Consider the following 14,972-nt stretch of genomic DNA (forward strand, 5'->3'; position numbering starts at 1 on the left):
GATGCTGTTGTGTCTCTGTACCCAGAGTATGGAGTCTGTTTCCTTAGGGGAGACACTGAAGACGTTGTCCCTGCTTGTGCCAGTTGCTGCCATGAGAGGACAAAACATAAAAAGGACAACAGGAGGTTAAATTAAGATCAAGAGAAAGATGGAACATAAAATAGTTTATTGGTTTTAATTTTTCTTTGAATGGAGTGGAATATGGACTCGGCCCAGTACCGCATCACATCCGGCCGTGATTGGTAGTCCCATAGAGCAGCTCACAATTGGCCCAGCGTCGTCCGGTTTTGGCCGGGGTAGGCCGTCATTGTAAACAAAAATGTGTTCTTAACTGACTTGCCTAGTTAAATAAAATAAAAAATGTAAACCCACTAAAGAAGCATATAAACGTCTGACTAGGATTGAACCATCCTTTACGACTAGAGCAGTTCACTGAGTCTCTAGTCTCCTCTCCTAGCCTGCCCCACAGAATCAAACTAGCCTGCTAAACCTGTTCTCTCCTAGCCTGCCCCACAGAATCAAACTAGCCTGCTAAACCTGTTCTCTCCTAGCCTGTCCCACAGAATCAAACTAGCCTGCTAAACCTGTTCTCTCCTAGCCTGTCCCACAGAATCAAACTAGCCTGCCAACCCTGTTCTCTTCTCCTCTCCTCTACAGCCAGTAATTAATTAGTTACATTCCATGGTCCATTTCCCCCTCACAGGGAGAAGAGGAGACTGGAGAGACCTAAAGGACTGGTGAAGAGAGAACGGTCTAACTCACTGGTGCGGGGAAAGAGACTCACTCAGGCCATTAAGTCCTTCTGGTAATAAAGGGGAGGACGGCTTGAGCATAGACATAGAAGGGGTAACAGAACAGACATTGTGTGTGAAATGGCACCCTACTGCACAATATGTCTCTTAGATCAGCCCATAACTATGAATTACAACATTTTTCACATTCCAACCAAATATTGGCGACACAATAGAATTTACGCGACGTCGTGACTTGTTAGCGTCAATTCAAAATGAGACACCCAAAATGGCCGCTGCCCGTCGGTCATGGCCCATTGCTCGTAATTGGAATGGCCGTTCTGCTCATTGTGATTCTACGAGGTCCATGCAGTGTTTAGTATTCCTGTGTGCTGTGTTGTAGCAGCGCTTTATGGCCCACGTGTAATAGACTTTGTTCTATCAGACATCAGTGGCAGTATCCCTGTTGATTTCTGTGCCTGTAGTGTCTCTACCACTATTGGTCTTTACCTTCTGCTGCTGCTGGCAAAACTAACTAACTCCCCCCTCTGGGGATTAATACATGGAATGAACCAATCAAATGTATTTTATTCAGTTCATTTCGATGTGAAGACAATCTAGTTTTATTTCTCCTTAGCGGATCCTGGTTGATGAGGTGGAGGGGAGGATGGTGGAGGTGGAGGGGAGGATAAAGGGGCCAGTGGGAGGAATCTTACATTGTTGTGTTGTGGTGGGGATCAAGCTTGTTAATGGGAACACTGGTGATAATGTATTTGTTTTGCCGTCTTGGTTATTGTTGCAACGCATGTGGTTCAAAGAGCAGTGTATTCAAGGAATTACAGTCCACTGAAACAGCTGGGACCAATCTGTGTGTGTGTGTGTGTGTGTGTGTGTGTGTGTGTGTGTGTGTGTGTGTGTGTTCGCAGGCATATGTGCGTGAGAGAATGTTATCTGCAGTGCAGGGGGTCTTGGCAGGTACCTTTTTGTTTCTCTAAGGTGTGGTGGGTCACCTTAATTCCCCTTTAGATATCTTCTATTTGGATAGTGTAATGGGTGTTCACACAACTCCAGGGATGTTGTTATTTCAATATCTTCATGTTCTCTCTTCCTGTCCTTTGTTATAATTGTTTTCAATGTCAAAGGAGGCAAACTGTGGCTTTATGAAGCTTTATAACTTAGTTCCCATTTGAAAGGATCTCCTAAGTGGCTTCATAGAAACACTGCTTACTATTCAATATAAAAGGCCCAGCTACCAACTATTAACCCTTTACACTCACAGCCCCTGTCATCCCATATACTGGTTGAAAATGGCAGATTTTGTCATTAATGAGCACCTCAATTGGAATGCAGGGGCTGTACAGTAACATGTTGTATATGACGTCAGAGCTCAAGCTGTCTGCTTTACAGCGTTGTATGAGTTTCAACTGGCAGACGTTCTAAATGTGTTTATATGACGGGTGGGTTAGAGTTCCCATTGTTAGAGCCTCTCCTGCCCATGATATGAGACAACATACACATGGTCCCGTTCATATAAAGTGGCATTGTTTACATTGTTACCTAGCAACGTACTACCACCACTACTTTTTAAAACTACTAGTCTCAGCACCTGTAACTCGTTGCGGATGATTTTGGCTACTTTAGTCATTTAGTTTGTAATCTGAGCGAGGGGAATGCTGTAAATGTAGAGGAGTCCGTGTGTTCTGAAAGACGAGACGTTGAGGATTATAATACCGGTTTGATGTCATAATGTGTACTTTACATTTCCATATTTTAAAATGTATTTATTTACAGTATCAACGTTTATTTGCTATTTTTGGTGTAAAATTACAAGATTACATGTTATACCCTGGATTGTTCTGAACAGAATGAGCCTATTTCTCGTATTGTGAAGAACATTTGCAGCCGAACACGCACGGAACTACTAATGTTGGCAGCCGAACACGCACGGAACTACTCATGTTGGCAGCCGAACACGCACGGAACTACTCATGTTGGCAGCCGAACACGCACGGAACTACTCATGTTGGCAGCCGAACACGCACGGAACTACTCATGTTGGCAGCCGAACACGCACGGAACTACTCATGTTGGCAGCCCGAACACGCGGAACTACTCATGTTGGCAGCCGAACACGCACGGAACTACTCATGTTGGCAGCCGAACACGCACGGAACTACTCATGTTGGCAGCCGAACACGCACGGAACTACTAATGTTGGCAGCCGAACACGCACGGAACTACTAATGTTGGCAATAGAACAGGCTTTCAAACGATGCACACCTGAACCACGTTGAGCTTTATAATGGGCTGTTTTTTGATTGACATGCATGTTACTGACACTTTCCCTCGACTGAGATGTCAAGAAGGCAGAGCAACGCCTTATCATGGACCTCTTCCCATTTAAGCAACCATTTTCTATGTTACTGAATGTATCCAGAGTATTTTTAGATTTCCGTTATGAGAAACGTGTAAGTGAAGTGTACAATCGTGACCTAAAGTTGAGAATGACACACATTAATTTTCACAAAGTTTGCTGCCTCAGTTTGTATGATGCCAATTTGCATATACTCCAGAATCTTATGAAGAGTGATCAGATGAATTGCAATTAATTGCAAAGTCCCTCTTTGCCATGCAAATTAACTGAATCCCCCCAAAACATTTTGACTGCATTTCAGCCCTGCCACAAAAGGACCAGCTGAAATCATGTCAGTGATTCTCTCGTTAACACAGGTGTGAGCGTTGACGAGGACAAGGCTGGAGATCACGTTGTCATGGTGATTGAGTTCGAATAACAGACTGGAAGCTTCAAAAGGAGGGTGGTGCTTGGAATCATTGTTCTTCCTCTGTCACACAACTGCCATCATCATTGTTTTGCACAAAAAGGGCTTCACAGGCAAGGATATTGCTGCCAGTAAGATTGCACCTAAATCAACCATTTATCGGATCATCAAGAACTTCAAGGAGAGTGGTTCAATTGTTGTGAAGAAGGCTTCAGGGCGCCCAAGAAAGTCCAGCAAGCGCCAGGACCGTCTCCTAAAGTTGATTCAGCTGCGGGATCGGGGCACCACCAGTGCAGAGCTTGCTCAGGAATGGCAGCAGGGAGGTGTGAGTTCATCTGCACACACAGTGAGGCGAAGACTTTTGGAGGATGGCCTGGTGTGAAGAAGGGCAGCAAAGAAGCCACTTCTCTCCAGGGAAAACATCAGGGACAGACTGATATTCTGCAACAGGTATTGGACTGCTGAGGAATGGGGTAAAGTCATTTTCTCTGATGAATCCCCTTTCCGATTGTTTGGGGCATCCGGAAAAAAGCTTGTCCGGAGAAGACGAGGTGAGTGCTATCATCAGTCCTGTGTCATGCCAACAGTAAAGCATCCTGAGACCATGTGTGGGGTTGCTTCTCAGCCAAGGGAGTGGGCTCACTCACAATTTTGCCTACGAACACAGCCATGAATAAAGAATGGTACAAACACATCCTCCGAGACCGACTTCTCCCAACCACCCAGGAACAGTTTGGTGATGAACAATGCCTTTTCCAGCATGATGGAGCACCTTGCCATAAGGCAAAACTGATAACTAAGTGGCTCGGGGAACAAAACATCAATATTTTAGGTCCATGGCCAGGAAACTCCCCAGACCTTAATCCCATTGAGAACTTGTGGTCAATCCTCAAGAGGCGGGTGGACAAACAAAAACCCACGAATTCTGACAAACTCCAAGCATTGATTATGCAAGAATGGGCTGCCATCAGGATGTGGCCCAGAAGTTAATTGACAGCATGCCAGGGCAGATTGCAGAGGTCTTGAAAAAGAAGGGCCAGCACTGCAAATATTGACTCTTTGCATCAACTTAATGTAATTGTCAATAAAAGCCTTTGACCGTTATGAAATGCTTGTAATTATACTTCAGTATTCCATAGTAACATCTGCCAAAAATATCTAAAGACACTGAAGCAGCAAAATTTGTGGAAATTAATATTTGTGTCATTCTCAAAACTTTTGGCCATGACAGTATAATGTTTAGATTCAGTCTTGTCAGGTGAACTGTTGTGTTCTCACCTTTTGGTCAGATAATTTCCCCTTAATCTCCAAACTGTTCCCTTATCATTGGTTATGCATATTATTTTTCATATTTCTTCTGTTAAAAACATTTCAATTTGGCCCTATCCATACAGTCCCAATTCTAGGAGTGAAAAGGGTTACGACTGACAACAGCCCAGCTACCAAACTATCTCTTTAAGACTAACGTCCACTGACCAGTCCTCAATTAGGTCTGCAGGAATCGGCCTGATTGGTCCGTTAGTCCAGCGGTCCTCTACATTTAGGCTCGTGTCACATCCAGTCACCTCTTGAATCCGGACACCGAGGTTGTGGAAACGAGGGGTCGCGGTGCCCTCCGTTCCATCTCTATAAATATAGATGTATCCCTTCCTGCCTTTCCCCATCTTATTCATCATCATCATTACCATCAGCATCTTCATATTTTTTACTAAGTAGGCCTTGTATTAGCAGTTAGTCACACATTGATGCGAAGTGAAAATGTTACTTAAAGTTAGGATTCACCCCATAGTACCTAATTATTTATTTGTACTTCCAACTCTCCAGTGGAGAGAACTCTGTATTGGTGGTTAAGATGTCCAGTCATTAGAGGCTGCTGGACAGGATAGCAAATCTGACTGAAGAAGTCATACCACATTCTGGATCACTGGCACTGCCCTCTCTCTCGTTTCTCGCTCTCTCGTTTCTCGCTCTCTCGTTTCTCGCTCTCAAGGTTCTCGCTCTCAAGGTTCTCGCTCGCTCGGTGCTCTCTCGCTCGCTCGGTGCTCTCTCGCTCGCTGGGTGCTCTCTCGCTCGCTCGGTGCTCTCTCGCTCGCTCGGTGCTCTCTCGCTCACTCGGTGCTCTCTCGCTCGCTGGGTGCTCTCTCGCTCGCTCGGTGCTCTCTCGCTCACTCGGTGCTCTCTCGCTCGCTCGGTGCTCTCTCGCTCGCTCGGTGCTCTCTCGCTCACTCGGTGCTCTCTCGCTCACTCGGTGCTCTCTCGCTCACTCGGTGCTCTCTCGCTCACTCGGTGCTCTCTCGCTCACTCGGTGCTCTCTCGCTCACTCGGTGCTCTCTCGCTCACTCGTCTCTCGCTCACTCGTCTCTCGCTCACTCGTCTCTCGCTCACTCGGTGCTCTCTCGCTCACTCGGTGCTCTCTCGCTCACTCGGTGCTCTCTCGCTCACTCGGTGCTCTCTCGCTCACTCGGTGCTCTCTCGCTCACTCGGTGCTCTCTCGCTCACTCGGTGCTCTCTCGCTCACTCGGTGCTCTCTCGCTCACTCGGTGCTCTCTCTCGTTCTCTTTTTTTTTTTTTTTCATCTTCTCTAGAACATCTTATTCTTTATTTTATTCTTGTTCCTTCCCTCTTGGTCTCTTTCTGTGAGATGTTCTCTAAAGGTGGCTGTAGAGACACACACATAGTATTGATGTGTAATCTGTGTGTGGGTGGGACAGTAATGATAGTCCCTTTTAGACACATTAATGACCGGTTAAAGCTACTCCTCTTTAGACCTTTGCTAAGAGCCCCTAGCACAGAAACACAGATGTATGAATACATGGATAGAGAAACAGATGTATCCATATGGAAGATGTGTTCTATGTTCTCTCAGTGATAGCATGTCTATTCACATGTAGAGTTTTTCTTCAGATCCATGAATTCCCATCACAGATCAACATTGAGACGGTGGCAACACCAGACACTAACTGTAGGTTCAGCGATAGACTGATAAAACCTTTGGCCTCAACCACATGGAAAAGATTTCTATAAAATACTTTACATTTTCTCCTCCCCCTTCTACTTCTGTGTCTCTATCCAGTCCCCTCCCCCTCTATTCTGTCTCTCCGTCCCATTCCCTTCCCCCTCTCGTCTCTCTCTAGCCAGTCTCCCCTCCATGTCTCTTCCTGTTGCTCTATCCAGTCTCCCCTCTTCCTGTCCCTACATCCACAGTTTTAATCTGCTGATGTTAGCTCTATTACATAAACCCAATGAAGTGGTTTTAATAGAATTCTCTCCTCTTCCTCCCTCAGATGACCTGTCCTACGAGGTACGTTGGTACCTCACGCGGCTGAGAGGGGGGAACAAAGGCACCCTACTGGCCAGCGTGGACCGCTTCGGTCTGGTCAAGAAGGAGGCGCGCAACGCCAGCAGTGACGTGTCCCTGGAGCGCACAGACACACACACCTACGCCCTGAACATCCACGCCACCCAGGACAGCGACAGCGGGGAGTACCACTGCCAGGCCACGCCCTGGTACCTGTCTGCCTCCACAGGGGCCTGGACACATGGGGCAGAACTCACCTCTACCAGGGTGTTCCTCACTGTACGATTCCCCAGTGAGTAAGGATGGGGGGCACTGTGTGTGTGTGTGTGTGTGTACAGTAACTAACACTTTCTCTCTCTCTCGGTCTGTGTCTCCCTGTCTCCCTCCAGTGTGGGACTCTCTAAAGCTGCCTCTGCTGTACGGTTCTGTAGCCTCTGTGTCCGTGGGGCTCTTCTCTCTCCTCCTGGGTTTCATCTGTGCCCACTGCTGCTGCCGCAACACCACACACACCCCCCGCTCACGCAACAAACTCATGGACCTGGAGATGGATTGACTAGCACAGGCCCGCTGGAGCGACCACCACTTCTCCAGCTGATGAACTACGAGCACGCACACGTTACCGCGCCGGCACATTACCACGGCAACGGCAGACAATTGACCAATCACAGCCCTTCGGGTGCGCTCCGTGGAGCTTTTAAGCGCACCAACGGGAGAGGAGGAGGAGGAGGAGAGACAATAGGACATTTACTGTGGAGCTGTAGAGGGGAAAGAAACACTGAACTGAATCAACTGCTAAAGAAGAGTACAGGATATCTAGTCTGCCTATGTGAACATATTGATGTTAGGTATTGCACCAAACAGCCCTGGAGTATTCCTACCTTAGTGGACTTTGTCTACGTTTGTCCTCATCACTAGTTTTTGAAATGAGACTGCTTTTAAATGGAGGTGTGTGTGCTATATTTGTGCTGTTTGCCACACCTGAGGCTGGGAAAGAGCCGCTTTACCCATTTTGTCCTGCCCCGTTCCTGGTGTGATGTCATTTCAGTAACTCAACAGCAACTAGCCAGGTTCCCTGGTGCACGTTGATGACCTCAGAGGCTCTCCTCTAGAGCGAGTGAAAGACACTTAAGGACCCAGAGCTCACCTGCTGTAACCCCCTACACTGACACTGGTGCTACCCCCACTGTGAAGGACATTGATGTTATGTTGGACCTAGCGTTTATATGGGGCAGGTTGAGGAGCAAGCTGGCCAATAAGAGAGTGGACTAGTGGTGGTGACTGAGAGGAGTGGTATGATATGGACTGACACAGTCAGAGGGAGACATTGTTTATATAGGTAGCATACTGGATTCATGCGTGGAACCTGCAGTGCTCCACACACACTACCAGCCAATGCCTGGCTCTAGCTGAATAGTCCCAACGTGGCTTCCTCGTCTCCTCTCCTTCATCTGCACTGATCAATAAACACAGGATGGATCTAAGCAATATAATGTTTGAAGCCTACCCGTTTCATTCACATCAGTGCAGATGAAGCGAAGAAGACGGGACGAGGAAGCCAGAGCATGGAGATACACCCCTGGAATGCAATGTAGAAGGATTAGAGAGAACTGTTAACAAACCCATTCCTGAAAGCAATCTCCATGTCACCTCCCAGTTTAGTAGGGCCCAGTCCCTTAGGGAGTCTTCTTCCCCTGTCTCTGGTACAGTACAATAGCTGTGTGTCCATAGAAAGGACTATGCTGTGTTTGTATGGGGCTGGGGCTCTCAGGGCTGTTGTGTGTGTTCCTGGGGTTAGTGGTTGGCCCAGCAGTATTCTGCCCAGTGACAAAGACCAGCCCTACCCTCTGCTAATTACCCCAACCTAGACCCAGAAGGCCTTTTTAGAATGGTCCTGTACCTGATGTCAACTACCACCCCTGAAATGCTACCCTGTCTATACACACACTCCATATACTGCCAACACTCAACATACTGTCATGCACAACAACAGTAAACACACACTGCTTGATCGAGCACTCCTCTTACCCAGTGCCATGTACCCCAACATCTACAAATAAAATCACACTCCTCGTGCACACACACACTGTCCTGTATACACACTGCCAATGTAACCCTGTGAGAGGCACCAGCTGTATCTAGGTTCTGGCCAGGTACCAACTGGGGCTTTGGCTCTGGGATCTGACCTGGTTTAACTCACTAGCGCCCCCGACGGGAGAAGAGCTGCTGTGTGCCAATCAATAAACCAGGGCCCTGTTAAAATACTTAGAAATTGTATCCTTCCTTATCTGACATGACTGGATTGGTGAAAGATGTGTAGTGGAACCCTGGCTATCAGCTGCCATACATCTGTATGAGATCAGACATGTACTTGAAGGAAAGAGATGCATTTTATAGTATTGGTATCAGGCCTCGAGCTGTCCCACTGTGTGGGTGAAAGGTGCCCCTAAGCACTGACCCAAGGTCTGTTCTGTGTGCAACCTCGTAATTATTTAGTTCAGGTTTGGACTTGGGGAAGCTGATCTGAGATCTATTCGAAGAACCTCCCTAAAGTCTAGAACCACAGACCGATAGGACAACAACCAACACAAAACACTGCAAGTTCTTTTTAAAGATCCTTACTGTCATTTTATTTTTTGTAATTTGAAATAGATTTCTAAGTCTTTTTGTAAATGATTGTAAAGCCCAATATGGATTTTTATCTGACATGAATATCTTATTCTGTGCCGACGTTTCTCTGGGTAATGATCAATCAGGGTTTTTTATGATTCGCCTCTGCTTCCAGGCCTCTGAAAAACTTCAAATATTTCTGCCAGAATAAATGTTTTATAACAGTACCACGACTGATGCTGGTTTGTTGTATCCCTCCTTCCTTCCCTCCATCTCTTGTTGTTCTTCAGGGAACAGCTTCTGTGTCCTCTCTCGCTCTTTCTCAATTACAAATGCAGATGAGTGTTATGTTTAGAACTGTCAGCCTCCAGTGAGTTATTTTCCTCACCTTCTCTCACGTTCTCTATCTTTTTCCCACCTGTTTTTCTTAATCCCTCGCTCTCCTTTACTCCCTATATGTTTCTTCCTCTCGCTCTCTTCTCCCCTCTTTCTCTCCCTCCATCTTTCTCTCGCTCTCTTCTCCCCTCTTTCTCTCCCTCCATCTTTCTCTCGCTCTCTTCTCCCCTCTTTCTCTCCCTCCATCTTTCTCTCGCTCTCTTCTCCCCTCTTTCTCTCCCTCCATCTTTCTCTCGCTCTCTTCCCCTCTTTCTCTCCCTCCATCTTTCTCTCGCTCTCTTCTCCTCTTTCTCTCCCTCCATCTTTCTCTCGCTCTCTTCTCCCCTCTTTCTCTCCCTCCATCTTCCTCTCGCTCTCTTCTCCCCTCTTTCTCTCTCTCCATCTTTCTCTCGCTCTCTTCTCCCCTCTTTCTCTCTCTCCATCTTTCTCTCGCTCTCTTCTCCCCTCTTTCTCTCTCTCCATCTTTCTCTCGCTTTCAAAAGATTGACCCAGATATTGGTGCTGTATCCTCCATTCCCCCTCTGGTGATGAGTGTGTGTGTTTCGTCTGGACACACATCCTTTAAGGCCTTGCTTGATCCTCAATGGTGGTTCCTGTATTAGACATATCATCTCTGGGATCTGTTGGTTGGGCCTGATGGCTTAGAACAACAGTTTACAACAACTCTAGACCTGGGTGGCCAGGTCCAGAGTTGGACCTGGCCACACAAATGGACTCCTAGCCCCCGGCTAACTAAGTAAACACTCCTGTCGGTCTGATTGCAGTTGGCTAGAATTAAGCAATGTGGTCAGTTGTGTGATATGCTTAAGCCTAATCAAATCCTGCTTCGTAAACCATGTACATCCCTTGTCAAACTCATTCCAACGAGGGGCTGAGTGTCTGTGGGTTTTTGCTCCTCCCATGTACTTGATTGATGAAAATAAGGTCACTAATTAGTAAGGAACTCCCCTCACCTTGTCTGGCTTAATTAAAAGGAACAAAACTAAACCTGCAGACACTAGGCCCTCCATGGAATGAGTTTGACACCCGTGAGGTGCAGGTTAATGATTCTGGTATGTTGGTTGTTCTAGCTCTTCAGCAGCAGCAGGAGGCGACTGCATGAGTACACAGCATAGAGTAAATGTTAAACTTGAGAGGAGGCGAGTGTCCAGAGGGGAGAGCCATGCCCCGGAATGTGGCGATGACTCGTCAACGCCTCGCCATGGCAACTGTCTACAGAGGGGGGGAGAACAAGTTGGGGGTGTGATCTGATCTGCCTCCACCTCCAAACGCTCTTTTTCACACACACACACACACACATACACACGTAACCTATATCTATGTTTAGTTTCCCCCTATCCACAGTTATATTCTGTCAATACTATACACACAGAATACTTGCGCACACACACCTCCAGTAGTGTCATACTCTAGGAGTTGGTAGGCGCATGCTTTGTCCTTGTAAGGCTGTGTGTGTTCTCCAGGGCGACCGTCCCTCTGTGCCAACTTCCCCGGTGTCCTCACCCATCACTGTCACAGCACTCAGGAGGCCCTGGCTCATAGAAATGAAATCAATCAAACAAACACAACCCATGGATGTGAAAATTGATTGGATTTCAGTCACATGGCCATTTGGTTCAATATCTCCCTCCCATAATCCATATACATCTTCACTGATTATTATCTTGCAGTTATTTAACCTCTGCCACTACGGCTGCTGGTGTGCTTCTAAGGCTGTTTATAGATCCGTTCATACGGCTGTCATAACCTGTTATGTATGCTCTATGAATGCTCACAGCCTGCGGGAAGCTACGTTGAAGCCCTTTAGCTGTCTGTTGTATCATTCTAGAGGGGACTGAAACCTGACCCTTTCTAACCACCAATATGCTTCTAATCACTAAGTAGCCCTGACCCCTGACCTCTAACCTCTAACCCTTAATAAAGAACACATATCCCATCAGCTCTGACTGCATCACCCTGTTTGTCCATCCATGCTGGCACAGCCATCTTTCTGAGTGACTAACATTAATGCCTATTAGCTCTGCTCATGTTGATTTAGCACAGCCATACAGACACTATAATAAACACAGGACGGAGCCACAGAGACTTCTGCCAACGCGGAGCAGACTTTATTAGCCTTCAATCAGCCTACATTAAGGCCCTGCCTGCGGTCATCTAATCTAGGGATTCTAAAACTCGGCCCTGGGGCCTCCCAGCTTGATGAGTTGGTTATTTGAATCAGCTGTGTAGTGCTATGTCAAAAAACTAAACGTGCACCCAGGGAGGGCCCCAGAAGCGAGTTTGGGTAACCCTGATCTAGTCCATTGTTATGCATGCTAGCCCCATGGGGCTATTTAGGTCAGGTCCCCTCACATTGCCATACAGCTGCTGGCATTGTGGTGTTGCATCTCCTAGATGCTCAGGATGGCTCAGTGAAGAATGGCCGAATATTGAATTAACCCCATACCCATACATCCTACACACACAGCATTGCCTCTGTGGTCGTATTCCATTCCACTGTCATAGATGCCTTGGCTTTTCTCCTTTCCTCAACAACCACTCATCTGATGCTGTGACAGACGAGAGCCTAAAGGCTGCATCTTAATAGCCTAAAATGGCTTCCTCTCATCCTCTGCTCTCCCTCGTGTTCTGGTCTGAAAACACAGGGTGATTGAAAGCAATATGGTGGATGGATGCCTACCAGGAATGTGCTTTCAATAATTCAGTGCTGCAATCTAATGGCTGTTTTTGTTTGTTAACCTAAAGGGTAAAGAACTTCCATCAGGATATATATATATATAACTCATGTAATCTCTTTCTCCCTCCCTCTTTGTCCCATTCTCTATCCCTCGATTTCTCTCTGGTTACGGCAGTCTCTTTCTCTCTGTTAAAACAGCTGAGTCTAAGCTTTATGTTCCTTAGGTCAGTGAACAGATCAGATGTCTCCAGACAATAAGACGCCCTCAGTCCCGCCTCTGTTACACACACAGCTACTCTGCCTGACTCAATCCCCCCCACCATTTTTAGAACTACTCTGCCTGGCTTAAGGAACAATGAGGGAGGACAAAGTTCTTTCCAACCTCATCAGTCTCCTGCTTCACCACATGCATGCATTAGGAATGCCAATCCTGGAGAATCTTATAGTCTAGTGCTGCCATTGTGATGAGGGATTTAGGATGTTAGTATTGACGATGGATTTCAGGCTCCTTATTTAAATAAACTTGTGTTATCCAGAGGGACTTAATACAAGTCAAATGAATGGTTAAAATGCCCAGCTAATTGTACATTTTAGAACTTTGTCCTTAAGAATACAGTACTGTACTGTAGGCTGTGTCTCTTTTAAAAATCAATCAGTTATCAGAATCAACTAGTCTGTGACACAAACGAGGCTAAAGAAGATTCCTAACAGTGTAGGAAATGACTTCTGGACTGCCTTCATTCAGGTCAAAAGCCTTTCTCTTCCTCTCCCAGACTGAGAATCAATACAGTCCATGTTGAATCAACTTTTCTGTCATTTCTTTCCTTCTTCTCTTCCTTCACTTTTCCCATAGGGCAAAGGTCGGGGTAGAATGTAAATATTCTCATCTCCATGGTTACAATTGGGCACTTTAGAGCTCTGTGACCTTTTGGTTGATCTTTTTCTTTGCCTGTCAGAGTTTGGAAAACATATGTAGCAATTAGAATCACTCTATTCTAGCTATAATCGTCTACCATTCTAGAAGATCATAGGTATTCTATTTCTATTGTCTGCAGTGGAGACATGACCTGTTACCTTGACAATAGCCTTGAAATGAACAGCTCTGATCTGGAATCAGTTGTTAGGGCTGGAGAGTGACTGGAGCATAGCGATCCTATTAAATTACTAGACGGGCTATGTCATAAAAGTTTCAGAATGAGGTTAAAACTGCAGCCATATTGGTCAGGGAGAAAAACAAATCATTCTAATTAGAATGAATGGCAGTAGAGGCATAATCCTGATTTGACTTATGCAGGAAAATAAAAGTAAGGCATGTGATATCTACCATTCCAGTGTTTTACTTGCTATATTGTATTCACTTTGCCACCTTGGCCTTTTTTTTTGCCTTTACCTCCATTTACCACTTGTTTATACTGTATTATTGACTGTATGTTTGTTTTACTCCATGTGTAACTCTGTCGTTGTATGTGTCGAACTGCTTTGCTTTATCTTGGCCAGGTCGCAATGGTAAATGACAACTTGTTCTCAACTTGCCTACCTGGTTAAATAAAGGTGAAATAAAAAATATCAAATTGTGTAATAGAATTGTCAACCTAAAATATTGTTATATAATTAGAATGTATTTTATAGGGGTTTTATACACATTGTGTATAAATAGCCTCTAAAATATCTAAACAGGTGTGTTTTTTTGGAAAGCTGTGAGTTCTATTACATGATGCAATATCAGTAAGTCCTATCATCAACTGATTTCAGACAGTGTATGGCTGTGGATTGACTGCATTGTTTGAATGAAATGTTGGCATATTGGCAGTTAATTTGAAGTATTTACAGAACCATTCCTCTAAAATTGTCTGGCTAGCTAATAAACATTCCGTGCAGATACATTATTCAAATTAATTATTTTACACTATCACAGCACTGGAAAACCATGGCTGACCTTTGGACCATCATAAGGTTGATGTACATTCTAGTATTCTATTTCTATGGACTGGAGCACCTTTAACAACTGGCTCACTATTCTTCACCTTAAAGACAGATCTCTATCAATTCCACAGACATTTAGCTTCCTTAACCGAATAACCGTGTTAAGTTAAAAATAGTATCTTCCTGTTTGTGGTTTGTGCTTCCTGTCTGCTCCATTCAGTGTTATCATTTCATAGTGATTTACCAGTATATGCATACAGTGACATTCAAGGTTTGACATCTGCATTTTATAGTGTTAGAAATGCAACATTGCCACCTAGTGTCTAGACACTACATCAGACCTTCATTACATAGCAACCCTAACCCTGGTTATGAGTAAATCTGCAATTTAGAATAGAATGTTGCAAAATCACCACCTGACAATCACCAAGACTGATGAGAAAACTGTAAGATAAAGAAAATAGAATGCTTGACGGACAGAAAGCTCAAAGAAAGAAGATTTCCAAAGAGATCATCAGGGTTTTATTTGTCAATGCATTTGCAGATTATAATACCCTTGG

General features: G+C 45.4%; 1 protein-coding gene across 1 annotated transcript in view; it reads left to right on the forward strand.

Moving 5' to 3' along the window:
* The window catches only part of LOC115132147 (prostaglandin F2 receptor negative regulator-like), a 50,581-nt gene extending 40,938 nt beyond the window's left edge, over positions 1 to 9,643 (forward strand). The window contains exons 10-11 of the mRNA XM_029664435.2: positions 6,796 to 7,101; positions 7,199 to 9,643. Coding sequence (XP_029520295.1) covers positions 6,796 to 7,101; positions 7,199 to 7,362 — 470 coding nt within the window. The 3' untranslated portion in view covers positions 7,363 to 9,643. The remainder of the gene's footprint in view (positions 1 to 6,795; positions 7,102 to 7,198) is intronic.
* The last annotated feature ends 5,329 nt before the right edge of the window (positions 9,644 to 14,972 follow it).

The sequence above is a fragment of the Oncorhynchus nerka genome, linkage group LG2 (assembly GCF_034236695.1).
Source record: "Oncorhynchus nerka isolate Pitt River linkage group LG2, Oner_Uvic_2.0, whole genome shotgun sequence".
In the NCBI taxonomy this organism is placed as follows: Eukaryota; Metazoa; Chordata; class Actinopteri; order Salmoniformes; family Salmonidae; genus Oncorhynchus; species Oncorhynchus nerka.